We start from the raw sequence: 22,082 nt of genomic DNA, 5'->3' as shown, positions 1-22,082 counted from the left end.
ACCTCTCAGTCCAAACCTTTATATCCACAGGTTGTTCACGGTAGCGTTTTGAATACATGCTTCGCGTTGTGCCGGCGAAATGCACATCGCTTGGACCCCTGGATAACTGCTCGCAGTTCTAGTTTTCATTATAGAACTGAAAACTATATTTGATATCAGCCACATAGATGTCATGGAATTGAGGTATACAAGTTTAATTAATTAGCAAAAATGTAAACAACCAAGAGACTTTCTTTTTGTCTAGACTAAAGGTTTTAATATTCAGGAAAAAAAAATCAATGAGTTTCTTGTTAAATATCATTATGCATTTATTACTCATAAAATAGACAGCAATCTCAGGTACTCAAAATAATCCATTGGAGCATTGAATTCACAGTCATTGTTTTATGAACATGCTCGTTTAATCTTTTAAGAAAAGCTTGGAAAATAATTTCTTATATTTAGATGAAACTAGCAAATAGATCGGAGCAGATTTCCAGTTCAAATGAATCTTCAAAGGATCAAACAGAAGTTTTTAATAGTCGATAATATCAGATGCTTGTTATTTTTCGTTAGAACAAGCAAAACCTGTCCAGTACATCGATTAACATATGTCGAAGAGAAGATATACAAATGCTGTTCAAACACTGGTTTACAGTGTTTATCTTCAGAAAGCAAGGCATGCCATAACGACACCCTTAGTATTGTGTCAGTGCTTTAAGAACAAATACACCACTTACCTAGGTTCTGTACGTCATTGATTTCTGTCACAACTGCCCCTACAAACCCAGCCATTGGTTTTAGCAAAAAATGAAGGCACAAAATGACATAAATAGAACTTATAGAACACAAATAATTTATTCATCACATGATCAACTTAAAAACAACCTTCTTGCACATCTCATTTTTATAATTACTTTGTTTAACCAATACTATGTTCCTTGAGGCTAGGAGTTTAAAGAAATTAAAATTGGTACATTAAAACTCTGGTGTTTAAAATAAGTCATCCCCCCCCCGGCCTCCTGTAGTATGCCCTGTTCAGCCGCTTATCGCTATGACAATTTGAAATGTGGCCTTCAATTTATGTATCCGAATAACCCCATCAATGTCCAAGCCCAATTTACACAGTTAAAACCGGCTTCAAAATGTGTCAACATTTTGTTTGGTCCCTCTCAGTTTTCTACTCAGTGCTACACTCCCTCTTCAACTCTTTTGTTTATTGCCATGTAAAGATAAGCTGAACACCCTGTCAACGCAGTCAGTAAATAGCGCTGAAGGTCTCGGTGGGCTGCTGGGGCAGCAGTTCACTGTTCCAGTCCACAATCTGCTGTGAAAGACACCTTGTGCTGAATGAGGTCAGGGGGGGGGGGGGGTTTGGGACGTATGAAACATCTCTACCCCCCCCTCTCGCTTGATCGCCATATCTCCCCCTCCGTCTGTCTCTGAGGGGACACTTAAGGCTCCTGTTTGGCTCGTCTGTTCGATCTCTGTCCAAGCTGGAGTGGTGATTTTTAAGACACAGCGTGTGTGTTTCTGTACGTGTACGCGTGGTGTATAAGAGTGGGGGGGGTGCGTCCTGCTCCTGGTCCCTCAGTAGGTCTCGGAGTCGGAGTCGTTGAGCTCCTCGTCCTTGTAGGAGCCGTCGAGGTGGCTGATGTTGTTAAAGCTGCAGTAGGAGCTGTGCTCGTCCTGCAGCGCCGGCAGGCTGTCGAAGGTGATGCTCTTGGAGGGGCTGGTCGTGGTGTAGTGGTTGATTGCACTGAAGGGCAGGCTTGGGGCCTGGGTGCAGGGGAACACAGGCATCATGGTAGCCAGGATGAGAGCAAGGCAGTCGGCCACATCCTTGTTGGGGGCACACGCCAAGGCTGGGGTGTAACCTGCAGATGACCACAGACAAGGGGAAGGGAAGTTGGTTACTTTATGAGTGGTAAGCACTTCTCATATCACCATTATCCCAATATATGGCTTTATTACAATATGAATAACACTACGCAAATCCAATTTTATACTTTTCCAATAAGGTTCATTACAGTGAACTAAAGTGACATTTCTAAGGTTTATTAGTGTAACAAAATTAAAAACATCAAATTGTGATACATTATAGATTAAAAAGTGTATCATTCATAGCCTATAACAGGTGGGTTTCACAAAACAATATCTTAGTTGTTTTACAAAATTTCTCATGATTTCATAGCTATTTCAATGGAGTTTGTTCACCACCCATTTGTACTTATTAATTAATAAGTACTAGCCCTGGCACTAGAAGATTAATTTAAAATGGGGATGTCCGTTTTGAATAGTAACCATGTAGAATAAGTGGAGGAAGTTGAATCCAGGAGCTCACCATTCTCATCAACGGCCAGCACACTGGCTCCCTTTGCCAACAGCTCTTGGACCACCACTGTGAGACCGTTCTTTGCAGCCACATGAAGAGGCCTTCAGAGATTAAATAATGACAATAATAATCATTGATCAGTTCTGTATAGACATTCATCTACAGCCTCAGAGGACATGAATTAAAAGCATTCATAGTCACGGAGCCGATTGATGCATCAGGAGATGCAAAACATACGTTTGTAAGGCTGAGTTTGTCGCATTGATGAGGTTTCTGTCTGTAGCCTTCTCCAATATCAACAAGGCACTGGTTTCATGTCCCTAAAAAGGATAGAGATAAATATGTTGATAGGAATGTAATACTATACAAAGAATAATGTCCCTAAAAATCTAAGACCAGCATAATGTTGTGGCAGTACAGACCTTACTGCAGGCTAGATGAAGCGCAGTATTCTTCACCGCGTCCTGCAACGTGAGATCCGCTTTTGCGCTGCTAACCAACAGCTCTGTACAAGAACATAAACGAGAATACATTTTCCATACACGTTGAAAGGGCTTTCGTAGACAATTTACATAGCAATATAATTACTTGATATATTGCATATGGTTTGTTTGGAGGGGGGTGGCCGTACCGACAGCATTGGTCTGGCCATTCTCTGCTGCCATCATGAGCGAGGTCTTCCCAGTGGAGTCGGTGCTGTTGACCTGTGCGTTGTGGCTGAGCAGCAGCTGGAGACACTCCACGTGGTCCGTGAAGGCGGCTGCGTGCAGTGGCGTCCTGTCCAACACAAAACCATCAATTGCTCTAGTTCAATTGATGCAAAAATGAACGTTTCCAGCACAGAACTGCAATGCTAAGGCAAGATGATTAATAGCGTACCTGTTTTTGGTGTCTGCTGCATTCACAATTCCTGGCCCAATTGTGTCTATTAGCATCTCTGCAGCTCCTTCGTTGTCATGGATACTGAACAAGAAAAAATAAAACATTAATATCAGCATAATCAAGATTCAAACGGCACACTCATGTCCCTTCCCTTAAGCTGTGATGAGGAGGAGGATGGAAGGCTCTTACACAGCACAGTGGAGGGGACTGAACAAGTTGCCCTCTGTCTTGTGAAACACCTCCTGTTCCAGCAGTAGCTCCACGCATGTGTCGTGACCTGAGGTATTGAGGGCATTTAAACACATGGGGCATGGTTGTGACATCATTCGAATCTTCCAAGTAAAGATTTGTCGGGGTACATCATTTACATTTATGAAATTAAGCAGATGCGTTTTTCAAAAGCGGCTTGTGAGGCTGAGAACAATTCCGGAATGTGAAAACCATTACAGTAACTACAAAATGAGCCACAGCAAGTTGTAAAAGAAAACTTGACAGAGTGCAGTGTAGCTGTAGAAAAGTGAGTAGGAACCACAGTTAGTAGGATTTAGATTATTCAGTCAAGCACATAAAACAAGGTAAGCTGCGATAAAAAACAGGTTAACCAATCAGTGTGAAAGATGCTGCGTACCGTTGTAACAGGCCCAGTGCAAAGGGGTGTAGCCCTTGTTGTCTGTGAGGACAGGAAGTTTCTCTACAGACTGGGCGGCGTGCAGCAGGCCCCCCAGCACACCGATGTGTCCACAGGCTGCAGCCAGGTGCATGGGGGTCCGCCCCTTGCAGTCACGGACCAGAAAGTTGGCGCTGTGCTGCAGCAGGGCCTCCACACACTCCTCATGTCCCGTCACCGCCTGACAAACGTCGGGGTCCAATTAACAAGGGGTTTCCCCGTCAGGGGGATCAATCACAGGCAGATTAACCTTCAACCCACTCATGTATCAGAGGCCTTCAGAAGGTTAGGCGGGGACATTTTCGCTGATATCAGATATTTGAAAGAATGTATATGAAGTCTTACTCACTCCTCTGTGAAGAGCTGTCCGACCCCACTTGTCTTTGGCTTCTACACTTGCACCCTTATTCAACATGGAATAGACGCAGTCCGTGTGTCCGCTCAGCACAGACAGCATCAGAGGGGTCCTGAGAATCACAACAAATGTCAAATGTCTGGTTTCAAACACTGCAGATTGTTCCTGGAGTTCAACCGCTTTACTTACTGTCCATTCCCATCCTGAATGTCAGGGGCACTGGGAAGATCAGCATTTCCGATCAGCAAACGCAAACATTCTGAATGACCGTTGGTGGCTGAGGGTGGAGAAGATAAGTAACGTTGTTCAAAAAGGTCTCCACAACTCATGTGACACAAGGCTACTGAAAGAAAAAGAAGTGTCTTATGACCTGCGGCGTGGATGGGCGTCCTCTTTAGGGTGTAGTCCTTAACCAGGATGGAGGCTCCCTGGTTGATCAGGACATCCACACACTCCACGTGGCCCTTGAATGCGGCCAGGTCCAGAGGCGTGCGCCCCTGGCCGTTCCTCACATCCAGGTCCAGCAGGGACTGCACCAGCACCTCCATAGCCTGGTGGTGGCCGTGGTAGGCCTGGAAGAGATCAAAACAATGAACTCACACTGTATCTGTTGGTTATCACAGGCCTTTTCTCTCAAGGGTTTTTGGGTGTCCTTACGGCGAGGTGCAGCGGGCTGATGGGAGCTCTGACATCCGAGTCGTTGATGATGTCCGTCCCTGAGGTTTCCATTAACTGAACAAGCCACAGAAAAAGAAAAGTCAAAACCTTCTAACCACATCAAGATGCTGGCTGGAGTCATAAGGCCTCAGCATACAGTAAAAATCTCTTTAAAAAAATATATGATTTGGTGCGCACGCAGTTCAGATTGTAAAGGGATAATGAAAAAGAGGATGCCTGATTTTCGCATATTTTGGAATATAATTATTCTAAACAAATGCACTATAAAAGCAGCCAGCAACAAAAGAAGATTATCAATAACATCAGTGATTGTTACGCTGAGTGATAAGAGAACAACATAAAGGTAGAGAATGGCAAGCGCAGAGGGCTAGTGAACGATCCTCATCCTTGTTCCAAACATGAGCTGTTTAAGGTGATGGGTCCGCTAACTACTACATTTTCTTTTTTCTCACTCACTAGTAATCTGTAAAAAGTGGAGACGTTTTGTATTCGGTCATATAGACTTCGAATGTAATGACCATAATAGACAACGACTTTGCATATTTTATACATATCTATATAAATGTGTGTATTTGTAGACATCTGTGCTTGTGTGTATTGTCTGCCAGGTAGCAATGCTGTGTTTTTGTTTTTGTTTGTTTTTTGTTTGGACATGGCCCTGTCCGTTGTAATGCTGCTGCTATGTGCCCTCAATTGCCCCCTGGGGACAAATAAAGTCTTTTTGAATTTGAACGACGACCAACTAGCCCATCTTCTGTTTTTGTTGCCCATTGTTTGAGTCATATTCAGCTTTCAGGTTGCTAGAATCCATACCATAATCAAAACTTCTAGTGGTAGACCAGTTGTAGAGTAATATAATGCACAGACAAAGACCAACTATTTGTTCTCTCTTTACCACGGATATGCATAGTGACAGGTAAACCCGACACAGAACCATAAAGGTTCAAGACTACGTCGAAACAAGTGCGTGGTCATGTCGTTGCGTGATCCATAATCAGCCCTTTAGTCGGCAGTTGAAGATGAAGGATTTAAATACATTTTAAACATTACTGCTGGTTTTCTCATTTAAAAAGACAAACGCACACACACACATTACAGTTTTACATCATCTTGCTCGCCTGGTTACCATGAGGTCAACAGCATTCAGTCGCTCAGCCCCCCACCTCTGGAATTCTATGTCTCATGACATCCAACACTCCAGTTCCATTATCACTTTCAAATCTCATCTATTCAGACAAGCCTAATCCCTTAAAGTCAGTTGCATTCTTGTGACTAGAATGACCCCACTCTTTCCTCTTGAACATTTTTATTATTTTGTTGTTGTTTTTTGCTTGCTCTTATGAATGTTGGATTTTGTAAGGTGAACTTGAGTGTCAAGAAAGGCGCCCATAAAAAAATGCATTATTATTATTATTATGATTATTATTATGATGTTCTGTGGGAAGGTTGATGCTGCTCCCCATACTACAGGTCATTGGTCCCTTTAGCTCATGGTTTTACTTTGATGTTGCTGTGGCTCGAAGCATTGCTAGTCCAGCCCCAGGATACCACGATATATACATCAAATAACGGCTAATAGATCTCGATTTTAAAAATCGGCCGATATATCGTTATGGGGAATGTTTTACTCCCTAATATCGGTGTCGGCATTGTCCCCTAAAATCTATTATTGTCAGCCTCTAATTTATTTATATATAATATTTACATATAACTGGACCAAGACTCAACTGAAGTGTTATAGCTCTAATACACACGAGTGTGTTACTTGCGTAATTCAATAACAGACACTCACCACATCTAGAGGCGTTTCGCTAGCGATCTGTGAAGGATAAGGGATCAACCCATTAGACATGACTACGGAATGGGACAATATGGACAATGCAATAAAAGCCTCACAAAGCCTCACCAGCTCCAAACAGAGGCGATGTCCGTATGCAGAGGCATAGTGCACCGTATTGTACCCCTGATTATCCCTGATCCCTGGATTGGCATCGTTTCGCAGCAAGTACTCAAGGCACCTGTTCAAACAAGAGATACACTTTAGTAAAAGAAAAGGCAAAAGTCAATGCAACTGTAGAGTTATATCAACTGGAAGGGACTTGGATACTCCAACAAGGCCACAGCATTATTAACTTGAAATGTCAACAGGTTGTTCTTACTTCCCGTCTGTGTCGGAGGCGGCGGCGTAGTGCAGCGGTGTGCAGCCCCTATCATCCAGGTCGTTGACGCTGGCCCCGGAGCCCACCAGGGCAAACAGACACTGGTAGTTACAGTTAGCGGCAGCGTAGTGCAGCGGCGTTCTAGGTAAAACAAGATGCAACGAAAATTGTCATAAGGGGAAATGTTACCTCCCCTTTCTCTGCTTTACCCAATCAGCTACGACCGTGCGAGCGCCACATGTGTGTGTGTGAATACACACACTGTAATGCAGGTGCTGTACACTTCTGTGTTATTTGGATAACCTTTCTGCTGTTGGTTTTATGCAGTCTCTGGTATTTCCACCACAAGACTGTAGTGAGGGTTATCTCAGCCATGGCTGAGAAGGAATTGGGGGAATGGAACTTTGGCTTTGACTCCCTGAAATACATGAACATGGAGGAGAAAGGGATTGTTGCCCGCGATTGTCTCCCGCTTGAGCCCCGCTGCCGAGGCAGTGGTCCCTCGAATGCGGGCAGCGAGGCTCCGGCGGGAGAGATTCAAAGTCAACAATAGCGGGCAACAATCCCTTCCACCTCCATGTCGCATTTCAGTCTAATTCAGATTGATGTGGAAGTGGGAGAACCAGAGACGTCTGAGAACCAGACGCAGTGTCGTTTGAGATTCAAAATATCGTCTCGAGGCACACACATCTTTGGCCGAGATAATATAGATTATATGATATTATTTAGATATAGAGCTCCAGGACTCCCTAGTGTTATATATTCTATATTCTAGTGTTTTAATATTTATAGAACACGGCCAAAGGCTGTGTGCGCCTTTCCATTGTGATACATCCACTGTAAACAGAGCGCATGGTACCATGGCCGCAAGCTGCTCAGGGCCACAGCCCCACCCTCCTCCTTGACCTGCCTCTCTCCTCCTCATTAGCATTAAAGCTACAGACACCGAAACTGAGCGTTTGGGTGAAGCTCAATGTGCGACTGGCTCGTAGTAGCTGTAATTCTGCACCATGGCTGAATTCCGGTAACGTCTTCAAATACTGTGTTAGGGACCCACTAATATCTATATTCAAGAATCACTAAAATAGCATGCCATGGGACCTTTAACAAATCATTAATTTGATACTTAATTATTTAGCCAATGCTTCTTTCCAAAGCAAGCTACATTGAATTGTAAATACTAGGGGTGTGCATCTCTCCTTTACAGGACAATCCGATACTAGATACATGTGCTACGATACAGGGACGATGCATTTTAATATCGAACGATCCGGTGCGATTTGATGAGATATGATTCAACATGATAAGCTGGTTAATATTTGTTTAATGTTAATACATTCATTTTCTATTAATTAAAATAAGCCTTCTATAAAAGAGCCATTGCCTACTTTCAAATAGATAGATGGTACAGGGACCAAGAAATGTTAGGTTTTTATATTTGTTTCTTAATGGTTTGGGGAAAAAATGGAAGACAAATGTAGAACTACATATCTATTTATTTGTTTATTTATAAACTTGATAGCTGTCTTATACAACTTACAAATAGCGAGGCTTTTGTCAAATTTCCCTCCTTCTTACAAAACCCAAAGGACTTCCACAAGTTTGATTTCAGATTCGCGACTTGCCTGCTCGTGTGACACGGAAACGCACGTGCAAAAACATACACAAACAGGGAGCCGCCCTCATCCTTAAATTCCATTTTTCTGATCTGTATTGAACCGGTATGATATCAGGCTAAAGGTTCACGCAACCGATTTGCAACGTTTAAGTCGGTGCATCGATACGTATCGGTGAAACGTTACACCCCATGTAAATAGAATGTTATTATAAATGTTAAATAATTAAATATTAATTTAACCAAACTGTTAAAAGAAAACTTGAAAGATCTGAGAAGAAAAAAGCACTTGGCAATGGTACCGACCTGCCAAAGGAGTCCTTTCTGTTGAAGTCTGCTCCAGTGTTCAGGAGGAGGTTGAGACATTCCAAGTTCCTGGAAGGCATGAGAACAATAAGCATAACTAGAACTGCAAGCAGTTATGCAGGGGTCCAAGAAATGTGCATTTCGCCGGCACAACGCGAAGCATGTGTTCAAAACGCTACCGTGAACCTGTGGATATAAAGCTTTTGACTGTCGGAGGTTCGGTGTGGGAGTTATGTCCCCAAACGTGTTTTCAGAACATTCCTTCAGGAGAGTTAGGAGATTAACAATTCCCTCGTTTATGGCGGCCCCTAATGGCGAAATTTTGTAGAAGATATACAATTTCCTCGTTTATTGCGCCCCCTAATGGCTAAATTTTCCGATTTTTTTATCGAACAACATTAAGGTTAGCACCAACATGTGTGTAAAATTTGGAGTCGATCCGATGTCTAATCTTTTATTTTTTTTTATTTTTAATTTTCCACGCCTAATTTAGCTAAAAAAACAATATTCAAAACGCTACCGTTTCGTCGGCGAAGGTCGGATCAGAAAAGTGTTCGGATGTATTTTTTTTTTTTTTTTTTAAATAATTTTTGTGCGTCTGAAGATGACGTGCGCAAAGATTGGTGTTGATTGGTCAAGAAATGTGGGAGGAGTAGCGAAAAAACAGTTTAGCGGTTTTCGCGATTATGCGAAAAAAAATTATAGACGCAAATAGGCGTGGCCTAGGCCAAAAGATGCAGCAGACTCCACTGAATATGTGGGTACAAGTTTTTGACTGTGGGAGGTTCGGTGTGGGAGTTATAGCCCCAAACGCGTATTCCTTGGTATAGCGCCACCTAGGGACCGGCGTGTCTGGATTTTGTTATCTGAGTAGCGGTGCCGATTCTGGATCTAGTCATGCAATTGGCGCGTGTGCACCATTTACGGTTTGGGCTGTGGTTCCTCTTTCACGGGGAGGTAGTATAACTAGAACTGCAAGCAGTTATGCAGGGGTCCAAGAAGTGTGCATTTCGCCGGCACAACGCGACAAGAAATGTGCGTTTCGCCGGCACAACGCGAAGCATGTGTTCAAAATGCTACCCTTAACCTGTGGATACAAAGGATTTGACTGTGGTAGGAGTAGCGAAAGGTCAGTGTAGCGTTTTCGCGGCGAAATTTTGTAGAAGATATACAATTTCCTCGTTTATTGCGCCCCCTAATGGCGAAATATTCCGATTTTTTTATTGAACGCCATTAAGGGTAGCACCGACATGTGTCTAAAATTTGGACTTGATCCGATGTCTAATTCTGGATTTTTGATTTTCCACGTCTAATTTAGCTAATAAACAAATATTCAAAACGCTACCGTTTCGTCGTCGAAGGTCGGATCAAAAAAGTGTCTATAATTTCTTTGCGTGTGCGTCTGAAGATGTCGTGTGCAAAGTTTGGTGTCGATTTTGCGAAAAAAAATTATTGACGCAAATGGGCGTGGCCTATGCCAAAAGATGCAGAAGACTCCAGTGAATATGTGGGTACAAGTTTTTGACTGTGGGAGGTTCGGTGTGGGAGCTATAGCCCCAAACGTGTTTCTCCTTGGTATAGCGCCACCTAGTGGCCGGCATGTCTGGATATAGTCGTCTGCCGTCACCTCACGGACCTGGATCTAGTCATGTAATTGGCGTGTGTGCACCATTTACGGTTTGGGCTGTGGTACCACTTCTACTTGGGAATAATAATAACTAGAACTGCAAGCAGTTATGCAGGGGTCCAAGAAGTGTGCATTTCGCCGGCACAACGCGACAAGAAATGTGCGTTTCGCCGGCACAACCCGAAGCATGTGTTCAAAACGCTACCCTGAACCTGTGGATACAAAGGATTTGACTGTGGTAGGAGTAGCGAGAAGTCAGTGTGGCATTTTCGCGGCGAAATTTTGTAGAAGATACACAATTTCCTCGTTTATTGCGCCCCCTAATGGTGAAATTTTCCGAATTTTTTATCGAACGACATTAAGGCTAGCCCCGACATGTGTGTAAAATGTGGACTCGATCCAATGTCTAATTTTGGATTTTTTGGGATTTTTGATTTTCCACGTCAAATTTAGCTAATAAACCAATATTCAAAACGCTACCGTTTCGTCGTTGAAGGTCGGATCAAAAAAGTGTTGGAGTTTTTCTTTTCGTGTGCGTCTGAAGATGTCGTGTGCAAAGTTTGGTGTTGATTGGTCAAGAAATGTGGGAGGAGTAGCGAAAATACAGTTTTGCGGTTTTCGCGATTTTGCAAAAAAAATTATGGACGCAAATGGGCGTGGCCTATGCCAAAAGATGCAGCAGACTCCAGTGAATATGTGGGTACAAGTTTTTGACTGTGGGAGGTTCGGTGTGGGAGCTATAGCCCCAAACGTGTTTCTCCTTGGTATAGCGCCACCTAGTGGCCGGCATGTCTGGATATAGTCGTCTGCCGTCACCTCACGGACCTGGATCTAGTCATGTAATTGGCGTGTGTGCACCATTTACGGTTTGGGCTGTGGTACCACTTCTACTTGGGAATAATAATAACTAGAACTGCAAGCAGTTATGCAGGGGTCCAAGAAGTGTGCATTTCGCCGGCACAACGCGACAAGAAATGTGCGTTTCGCCGGCACAACCCGAAGCATGTGTTCAAAACGCTACCCTGAACCTGTGGATACAAAGGATTTGACTGTGGTAGGAGTAGCGAGAAGTCAGTGTGGCATTTTCGCGGCGAAATTTTGTAGAAGATACACAATTTCCTCGTTTATTGCGCCCCCTAATGGTGAAATTTTCCGAATTTTTTATCGAACGACATTAAGGCTAGCCCCGACATGTGTGTAAAATGTGGACTCGATCCAATGTCTAATTTTGGATTTTTTGGGATTTTTGATTTTCCACGTCAAATTTAGCTAATAAACCAATATTCAAAACGCTACCGTTTCGTCGTTGAAGGTCGGATCAAAAAAGTGTTTGAGTTTTTCTTTTCGTGTGCGTCTGAAGATGTCGTGTGCAAAGTTTGGTGTTGATTGGTCAAGAAATGTGGGAGGAGTAGCGAAAATACAGTTTTGCGGTTTTCGCGATTTTGCAAAAAAAATTATGGACGCAAATGGGCGTGGCCTATGCCAAAAGATGCAGCAGACTCCAGTGAATATGTGGGTACAAGTTTTTGACTGTGGGAGGTTCGTTGTGGGAGCTATAGCCCCAAACGTGTTTCTCCTTGGTATAGCGCCACCTAGTGGCCGGCATGTCTGGATTTGGTTATCTGAGTAGCGGTGCCGGACCTGGTTCTAGTCATGTAATTGGCGCGTGTGCACCATTTACGGTTTGGGCTGTAGTCCCACTTTCAAGCCTCTAAGTATAATAATCCTTACAAAAACAATAGGGATCCAACCTGTTGGCTTGGACCCCTAACAATCCTTACAAAAACAATAGGGATCCAACCTGTTGGCTTGGACCCCTATTTACAAAAACAATAGGGATCCAACCTGTTGGCTTGGACCCCTATTTACAAAAACAATAGGGATCCAACCTGTTGGCTTGGACCCCTAAAAATAATAATCCTTACAAAAACAATGGGGATCCAACCTGTTGGCTTGGAGCCCTAAAAAAATCCTTACAAAAACAATAGGGATCCAACCTGTTGGCTTGGACCCCTAATAATCCTTACAAAAACAATAGGGATCCAACCTGTTGGCTTGGACCCCTAATAAAAAAAATCGCTACAAAAACAATAGGGATCCAACCTGTTGGCTTGGACCCCTAATAAAAAAAATCGCTACAAAAACAATAGGGATTCAACCTGTTGGCTTGGACCCCTAAATAAAGGAAGTAGGCGAGATGAGGACTTTGGAGTGCAAGTGTCCTTACCCCCCAGCTGCTGCAGCGTGTAAACAGGTCCTCCCAAAGTTGTCTGGAGTGTCGATATCAAAGCCTTCAACAGAATATATGATAGTTAGCCGCATATGAACCACATTATTTATTTCACACCACTGTGTACATCAGATACTAAAATATATATAGGATGAGATGTTTCCACCTATTTATAATGGGTTGACATAATTGGGTTTAAAGAACCTGGAAACAAATAAATGACAAAAGAACATAAGCATACTGTAGGACATTTTGATTGTTGACTTTATTACATGCAATATTATGTTTGTTGGGAGTGAAGCCAGTAGATAAAAGTGTAATAAAGCATAGCATACCTGATGAGAGGAGCTTCCGGCAGCAGTCAGAGAATCCACTAAGAGCTGCCAGATGCAAAGGGAACATCCCGTGAACACCTCGTCTGAAAAAAACACTAAAATTAAACTCACATTCATAGGAACATACTTGAGCTAAAAGAAAATCGCACAAAAAAAAGGTTTTATCTGTTGTATTGCAGCGGTACCAATGCACCAATATTGTGGATTGAGGACATTTAATCCATCTCAGGTCTGGTAAAAGTAGCTAAATTAAGCTGGCGTACAACAAAGGAAGGCCAAGTGTCAACCCATCCAACAGGCTGGAATTCCTCTCTTTTAGGAAGTAAAGTGAAGGGAGAGCCAGATAAATAGAAATCGATGGAAGCCATAGTTAGCTGTAGACCAACTGACAGTGGACTTCGTCAAGGGCTGAGACAAGACCCTGCAGAAGCATTTATATGTAAAATGTACATCCTAGACAGACATCCTAAAAAGATCGCTGTGCATTTTGGCATTTGTATGCATTATTGTACATATTAAAATAGGTTAAACACATCATTAAGTGCTCTTACAGTATATGCTAACTAAGCAAGCTTCTATATGAAAGACCAGGTATTTTTTTCTACAAGTCATCAAACATGTTATACTGCAATACAAACAGAAACGAGGGCCCGGCCCACCTGGGAGCCAGGGCATGGCACACTCACTTGGCGGTGTCAGCGCCATTGGTGATGAGCGTGCTGATCAGCAGCTCGTGTCCGTATCGAGCCGCAATGTGCAGCGGAGTGTTCCCATTCTTATCTTCACAGTCGATTTCCGCCCCTAGAGGAAGAGAGTGAGCCGAATTGAAAGTTGCAACTCAACAAGGTGGTTTAATGCACTGAATTTCTGGATTAAGATAATAAAACACTGATGGAGGGGAATGAACAGCTAATAATCTTTACCGTTCTTTATGACCGCCTGAGACCTCGAGAACCGCCCGTGGATGGCCGTCATATGGAGAGGAGTCTTTCCATCTTTACTCTGCATTGGTGGAGAAGGAAGTCACAAGTGAGCTACCAACTGATATTATTTTCAAATGCCTTTAAGGATTTGGCCAGTATGTGAAGACCCCAGGGTAGGTGTTGAGATAGGCCATGTGGAAATGTTACTGAGGCGTGGTTTGGGTTAAGCTCAACGCTTTTGCCATATTCTGACGTTAGGCAGTTGGTGAGCCGTTAACCTCCACTGTATCACCAACGAGTGTTGGGCAGCTCCCATAGCTGGATCTTTGTTTTGAAGTGCAAACAAACTGCCCTCTCCCACACACAAACTAATCAACAAGTTTGGATTCTGTGTTTACACGCCACTGCGAATGCTCAAAAACAGACTTGTCCTTGTCATGAGCATGGTAGTAAATTTTGGAACAATTTGCTTTGACCCACTGGTTGCAGAAACATGGCTAAGCAGGAAAAATGTTGCAATTATGTTTAGGTCCTCGTTTACGTAAATCCATACAACCGGGAACTGAGCACCTCATTCTGATTCAGGAGCGAACACCAAGTCTACAATCCGTTAAAAACACAGCCTCCTACACGTACAGTACGTCTACACGTACTCCTGCGACTTATTGAAACGTTGCTCGGCATTCAGAATTATCACACTGCCTAAAATGCAGCAACGATCTTCGCTCAGAATCGCTTCGCTTGTAGACGCAGAATAAAAACCTGCTCAAATGGAGAAAACGTCCTGGACAAGGCACCCTGTATGCACACCCAACTGTATGATTCGTTGGGACAAAACAAATATACAGCTATTGGAGCTGCTAAACAATTGTTTGGAATAATGGATTGATATGAGCTGAAGAAAAATTATGGCTGATTTATATCTGAGGGGTATTCCACAAAGCCGGTTTTATCACATAACCGGGCAAGTTAACCCAGGGTTTGCGGTAACCCTAGGTTTTCCGTTCCAAAATGAACACGGTATGTTAGTTACTATAGAAACATATGCTCTGAAACAAACCTGGTCGGAGCAAGTTTTGCGCAGGTTAAGTTTGGAACATAACCCGGTTTTGGGTATTTAAACCCGCGTTCACCGCAGATTTCATGTGTTCACAATGGCAGGCCCTTTTGACGATATCGGAGCGCAAATTATTCTTGCAATCCACCGGGAGCAATTAATAAGACCACGGCCCGACATCTTGGCATATCCGGATGACTTTTTGCTGGAGAGATATAGATTCTCGCGTAAATCTTTAATATATTTAAATAGCCTTCTCCAGCCTTACATAGCCAACCCCATCCACGTGCGGACCAAGATTTTCATCGGCCTCCTAACATACAAAGAGTTTGCCGAGAGGCGCTTACAACAGAAAGTACAAAATAGTCCTAACGGACTTACATCCACTGGAGAATGTTCGATCGTAGCCGGCGGCTCCATTACAAGCACTAATCCATCTTGATCTGTGAAGTTGATGAATTGTCACTTTTAGGTTTTCTACCCAGTTACCAAAAAAACATTTGGAACATTTGCGCCGTGGCACGCACACGGTTTGCATGTGTTACTTCGAAAACAAACAAAATCTAAAATACAAGAAAAACCGAAAAACCTACATTCAACCAGTGGGGTACCCTCACATGGCCCCTGACTCTCTGAGGAGGTACCTCCAGGTGCCAGAATTAAAAAAAGGCCATATATAAATGCAGGAGTGATAAATATGGTATGACAATTTAAATGCTGGACTGACAAAATATACCAATACAATGGTGGGAAAAGCTTAACAGTTTGTATGATGTTTTTATACTTCATTTTTACTTGATCCGCTGACCGCTTGGGAGCCATCGGAGAACATATTTTTTTAGAAGAAAAGGGTTATGTGGTAGGAACATTAAGAATGGTTAACTTGGATTTGAATAGATTCATGGCTCAAATATTAAGGATCATGCTTTTGACATCTTACACATTTACGCGGTCAGTGATCCGCTGCCAGGCTTTGGTTCTCTCGGTTGCAGGGGCTTTAGAGTTCCCCTTCCTTGTGATATGTCCTTCTCCTCGTCATAGCTCTCTAGGAGAACCTGGAGTTCCATTTAATTCAAATAAGCGGCAAGTTTCGCCATTTCGATCATGGTTTCCATGATCCATACATCACGTCTTTATAGGTTTGGCGTGGACGCGCACAACCCTTTGTTAACCAACCCCGTGTTGATTGAACTATTGCATAACCCGTGCTGTGGAACCAACAGCTCTGGTTTAGTTGGCACAGGGTCAATCAACCTAGAGTTCAGCGTTAACTCTGTGTTTGTTAAACCTCAGTTCGTGGAATACCCCACAGGACACAGACAATGTCAACAATACATGTGGACTTAAAAAAAACCTTAGTCCTCTTCAATTACATGTACTTAAACACAATAACAATTGTCTGGCCTTGACTTTAAGCTCTCTAAGCCACTTGCCCGAAGCGCAAGTGGCTGTTATGTTTTACTTGCTCAATAGCATAACATACTTGCCCATAATGGAAAGTGTAGGCCTATTAAGAAAATGTATTAAACCAACAAGTATTTGGTGATACCGATACACGTAAAAACGCAAATATCAGCCAATAATATCGGCCGGCTGATATATCGATTGATCACTAATTCAGACAAAAAGAAAGGTTAAATGGCTTAAATCAAGTGAAGGGATTTGGACCAAAGTTGAATAGTCTAAATGGAGTAATAATGTAAACATGCACACCATTTAAGAAAAAGTAAATGGTTGGAAACAAATAAAGTGACAGCTGAATGAAAAGCGCAAAGCATTGCTAAAAATGTAAAAGGTCAAATGTATTGCCCTGCATTGCTGGTGTGTGTGTGTGTGTGTGTGTGTGTGTGTGTGTGTGTGTGTGTCTTTAAGAGAATAGCGAGCCGTTGTGATTAAAAGTAGCCCAATAGAGCGGGAAAAAAAGCCCAATCTGGCAACACTGCCTGAACGTCCTCCAAAAGTAGCCCGATCAGCGGGAAAAAACGTCCTCACGCTCCAGCGTCAACGTACATCAATGAGACCAACTGAAAACGAAGCCGGTTTGGGTACCGGATTGACTCGGCTGCCAGATCGACTCGGGGTCCTGCGCTTACAGATGACGTATCGACACAAGCCAACGGACAAAACCAAGAAGGGTTGTTTATAAACGGGGCTCAATCATGGACTTAAAAAGAAGGCTCAAACCGTTTTGGTTTTGATTTCATTGAACGAAGCCTGTTCTTTCGCACAAACAAAGCCATTGGAAACACGTCTAAAAGCACTGATGAATGCATATGTAACCCAGTTCCTGTTAGGGACTCTTATTCTGCAGGAGGAGAACGGAAGTGTCTGCGTGTGGGTCGCTGTTTTGACTCTGTTGGGAGCGCTGGAAATAAAGTGGATCGCCCCGTTCAGTGAATGGAGTTAACCCACTCTTCTTTAATCTATAAACCAAGTATATGCAACAATAATTTGTACATTAGATTATTATTATAACTAGAACTGCAAGCAGTTATGCAGGGGTCCAAGTGATGTGCATTTCGCCGGCACAACGCGACAAGAAATGTGCATTTCGCCGGCACAACGCGAAGCATGTGTTCAAAACGCTACCCTGAACCTGTGGATACAAAGGATTTGACTGTGGTAGGAGTAGCGAGAAGTCAGTGTAGCGTTTTCGTGGCGAAATTTTGTAGAAGATATACAATTTCCTTGTTTATTGCGCCCCCTAATGGCGAAATTTTCCGAATTTTTTATCGAACGACATTAAGGTTAGCACCAACATGTGTGTAAAATTTGGACTCGTTGCAATGTCTAATTTTGGATTTCCTTTGATTTTTGATTTTCCACGTCTAATTTAGCTCATAAACCAATATTCAAACCGCTACCGTTTCGTCGTCTGAAGATGTCGTGTGCAAAGTTTGGTGTCGATCGGGCGAGAAATGTGGGAGGAGTAGCGATAAGGCAGTTTAGCGGTTTTCGTGATTTTGCCGAAAATGTTTATCGACGCAAATGGGCGTGGCCTATGCCAAAAGATGCAGCAGACTCCAGTGCATCTGTTGGTATAACGTTTTGGACTGTGGGAGTTTCGGTGTGGGAGTTATATCCCCAAACGCGTATTCCTTGGTATAGCGCCACCTAGTGACCGGCGTGTCTGGAATTTGTCGTCTGCGTAGTCCGAAGAGACCTGGATCTAGTCATGCAATTGGCATGTCTGCACCATTTACGGTTTGGGCTGTGGGCACACTTTTAGGGGGGTAAGAATAAAAATCCTTACAAAAACAATAGGGATCCAACCTGTTGGCTTGGACCCCTAACAATAGGGTTCCAACCCGTTGGCTTGGACCCCTAACTAGAACTGCAAGCAGTTATGCAGGGGTCCAAGAAATGTGCATTTCGCTGGCACAACGCGAAGCATGTGTTCAAAACGCTACCGTGAACCTGTGGATACAAAGGATTTGACTGTGGGAGGAGTAGCGAGAAGTCAGTGTAGCGTTTCTAGCGATTGGTTTGCTTTACCAGAGCCCCGTTGGCCAGTATGTTTCCAGGTCCATTCAGAAAACGGCTTGGATGGACCTGGAATTGCGCCCCCGAATGGCGTAATTTTCCCAAGAGAATTTTCCTAGCGGCGAAATATTCCGAATTTTTTACTGAACGCCAATCAGGGTAACGCCGACATGCGTGTAAAATTTGAACTCGATCCGATGTCTAATTTTTGATTTTTTTTGATTTTTGATTTTCCACGTCTAATTTAGCTAATAAACCAATATTCAAAACGCTACCGTTTCGTCGAAGGTCGGATCAAAAAAAGTGTTCAAATTTATTTTTTTGTGTGCGTCTGAAGATGTTGTGCGCACAGTTTGGTGTTGATTGGTCAAAAAAATGTGGGAGGAGTAGGGAAAAGGCAGTTTAGCGGTTTTCGCGATTTTGCCGTTAAAGACAAGAAATTATAGACGCAAATGGGCGTGGCCTATGCCAAAAGATGCAGCAGACTCCAGTGCATCTGTGGGTATAACGGGACTGTGGGAGGTTCGGTGTGGGAGTTATAGCCCCAAACGCGTCTTTCCTTGGTATAGCGCCACCTAGTGACCGGCGTGTCTGGATTTTGTCGTCTGAGTAGCGGTGCCGGACCTGGATCTAGTCATGCAATTGGCGTGTCGGCACCATTTACGGTTTGGGCTGTGGACCAACTTTTAGGGGGTAAATAATAAAAATCTTTACAAAAACAATAGGGTTCCAACCTGTTGGCTTGGACCCCTAATAAGAAAAATCCTTACAAAAACAATAGGGTTCAAACCCGTTGGCTTGGACCCCTAAAAATCCTTACAAAAACAATAGGTATCCAACCTGTTGGCTTGGACCCCTAACAATAGGGATCCAACCTGTTGGCTTGGACCCCTAATAAGAAAAATCCTTACAAAAACAATAGGGATCCAACCTGTTGGCTTGGACCCCTAATAAAAACAATCCTTACAAAAACAATTGGGATCCAACCTGTTGGCTTGGACCCCTACAAATCCTTACAAAAACAATAGGGATCCAACCTGTTGGCTTGGACCCCTAATAAAAACAATCGCTACAAAAACAATAGGGATCCAACCTGTTGGCTTGGACCCCTAACTACAAAAACAATAGGGATCCAACCCGTTGGCTTGGACCCCTAATTATATAATAATTATTATTCATAGATTAGAAAACTAAAGGAGATCCAGTGTTTCCCCCAGCACTGTGTTGTTAAGGCGGCCGCCTTATCAACAATAGGGCCCCGCCTTGACTACCAATGTATATAAAATAAATAAAAAAAATTATCAATTTTTTTTTTTTTTTTTAATTTTTTTTAATTATTATGCATTAACAAAGTAGAAAACTCTCGTAGGGAAAGAAAACATACTTCCATCAGGTGTAAAAATAAAGATCAATAATGCATCGGCGTTCACAACAATGGTCGTGACATCAAGCTTTTTGGTCAAGCTTTTTCTTGATGTCACAACAATGGTCGTGACATCAAGCCCCCCCCCCCCCGCTCCTTGACCACCTTGACTAAGACATTTACTGGGGGAAACACTGAGATCGTTAATACTTGGGAATAACATGGGAATGAATGAAACCTCCGAGTCGATCTGGTAGCCAAGTCAATACGACACCTACACCAGAAGTACTAATATGACTCCCATGTTTAAAAAAAAAGATAATTTAAAAATTTGAATGGAGTCTCTAGGTGAAAAATTGAGGAAGGAGGAAAGAAAGAAAGAACGAACAAACAAACAAACTTTTATTGTTATGATTCTTATTCGCCTGTGGACCGATGGACTTCAATGTAGGAAGCTAATAGCCGTCATTAAGGAACCACAGCCAAGGGGCTAGTGGTCCTGCTCACCTTGATGTTGACCTCTGCACCGTTGCAGACCAACAGCTCCAGGCAGAGGGCCCCGTGGCGTGACGCGGCAGTGAAGTGGAGCGGCGCAAAGCCCTTCTCGTTCACCTGGTTAACGTTGGCGCCGTTCTCAATGAACTCGTTCACCACCACATCCTGTCCGTTGTAGCACGCCACGTGCAGCGACGTGTTGCCATACACGTTGGGCTCATTGATCTGTTAGAACCACAGACACACGGTCAGCACGGGCACCACTGTACAACACCACCACCACATACACACACGGTCACCACTGCTCACAACACCACCACACACACACTGTCACCACTGTTCACAACAACAAACACACACACACACACACCAGGGGGTTCCCTTTCAAAAGGTAACTTATTTATGGATTTCCACTCTGTAAGTACATTTTATTTCAGACCGGCCAACTCTCCGGAGGAGAAAATGTTGACGTTTGTAAACCCAACACCTGAGGGTCTGGGGGCTTTCTAATCCATAGGATATAACATGTCAAATAAGTATTCTGGTGCTTCCTGAGAAGAAAATAATGGAAAACAAAAACTTTCATTTAGGCAAAATCAATCCAATCACTGCAGCATGACCACCAATGTTTTCGAATGGAATTGTAAGCAAACAGGTATTACAAGCAAAACAAGTGAAGTCTGGCAGTTAACCTTGCTCGCGAGGATGGCTGAACAGGCAAAAAGGGCGAAAATCATTTATTGTAAAGGGGGGAACACAACTTCAATGGCCACGCACATTAGCATTGTGCATCAAATAAAGACCAAATGCAGTACCTTCGACCGTCTGAGTTGAAAAGCCTCCGTCTCCTCCTGTCGCACCACAGGCGGGCCCGTCTTAATCATCCACTCACGCTACGAGCGGTAATCGCACACAGACATTGTCGCTAGTCCCGTCAGTTAAAAATAGTAATCCAATAGTGAAATCGGTGATGTAATCTATAGCATACAAGCTAGTTATCTTAAATAGTAAATAACGTTTCAGATGTGCTGCATGATGATTTGTTGAGGTTGGCTCAGTAAAACGACTGTTAGGTTATCATGATGCTTTCAAATATAACAAAGAAACAGTAAATTGATTTTTTGGTGAGAAACATGAGTAATACTGTATTACTCATGTTTCTGTATTACTAATACAGTTGTATAGTGCTCTAATCATTTTAGTTTATATAACTTAAAATACTGATGTCAATATTTATTAAGAATTACATATTTAATTTAAAATGCAACTTGATTTCCTAAATATTTTCCTCATCACTAAAAATGCTTCGTATTTCCAACAATTAATAGAAAAGTATTGATAGTGGTATCGATAAAGACTCGGATCGTTAATGAGTATCGAAAATGTCATCTATATCAATAAATATTAATGATCCCAATCCCTACTCATGGTAGGATCATATCGTGGTCTAAGACAATAAGAGAAATAGCTCGGTCGGTTCTTTGCATCTGGTCCTGTTCACTGCTTGTGTTTTAAAAAAAAAATGTGAACGACCTGAGCGCCAGAGTAACTAAAACGTATAAAGAAAATAAACGCGACTAAAGAGGGGGAAAA

The 22,082-nt window shown here is 42.9% G+C and overlaps 1 protein-coding gene across 1 annotated transcript in view; it reads right to left on the bottom strand.

The window, feature by feature from the left end:
- Positions 1-500: 500 nt before the first annotated feature.
- ankrd28b (ankyrin repeat domain 28b) overlaps positions 501-22,082 on the bottom strand; it is a 69,074-nt gene continuing 47,492 nt past the window's right edge. The window contains exons 8-28 of the mRNA XM_030370066.1: positions 20,502-20,714; positions 14,092-14,170; positions 13,855-13,969; positions 13,169-13,251; positions 12,831-12,894; positions 8,977-9,045; positions 7,056-7,196; positions 6,803-6,914; positions 6,689-6,715; positions 4,876-4,950; positions 4,589-4,790; positions 4,408-4,495; positions 4,213-4,330; positions 3,825-4,044; positions 3,386-3,473; positions 3,194-3,277; positions 2,946-3,091; positions 2,737-2,819; positions 2,552-2,634; positions 2,324-2,415; positions 501-1,856 (exon numbers count right to left, since the gene is read on the bottom strand). Of these exons, the coding sequence (XP_030225926.1) occupies positions 1,570-1,856; positions 2,324-2,415; positions 2,552-2,634; positions 2,737-2,819; positions 2,946-3,091; positions 3,194-3,277; positions 3,386-3,473; positions 3,825-4,044; positions 4,213-4,330; positions 4,408-4,495; positions 4,589-4,790; positions 4,876-4,950; positions 6,689-6,715; positions 6,803-6,914; positions 7,056-7,196; positions 8,977-9,045; positions 12,831-12,894; positions 13,169-13,251; positions 13,855-13,969; positions 14,092-14,170; positions 20,502-20,714 (2,469 nt within the window). The 3' untranslated portion in view covers positions 501-1,569. The remainder of the gene's footprint in view (positions 1,857-2,323; positions 2,416-2,551; positions 2,635-2,736; positions 2,820-2,945; positions 3,092-3,193; positions 3,278-3,385; positions 3,474-3,824; positions 4,045-4,212; positions 4,331-4,407; positions 4,496-4,588; positions 4,791-4,875; positions 4,951-6,688; positions 6,716-6,802; positions 6,915-7,055; positions 7,197-8,976; positions 9,046-12,830; positions 12,895-13,168; positions 13,252-13,854; positions 13,970-14,091; positions 14,171-20,501; positions 20,715-22,082) is intronic.

Source organism: Gadus morhua, chromosome 11 (assembly GCF_902167405.1).
Source record: "Gadus morhua chromosome 11, gadMor3.0, whole genome shotgun sequence".
Lineage (NCBI taxonomy): Eukaryota > Metazoa > Chordata > Actinopteri > Gadiformes > Gadidae > Gadus > Gadus morhua.
The sequence above is the reverse complement of the archived record's forward strand: the minus strand, read 5'-3'. Positions and strand labels throughout refer to the sequence as shown.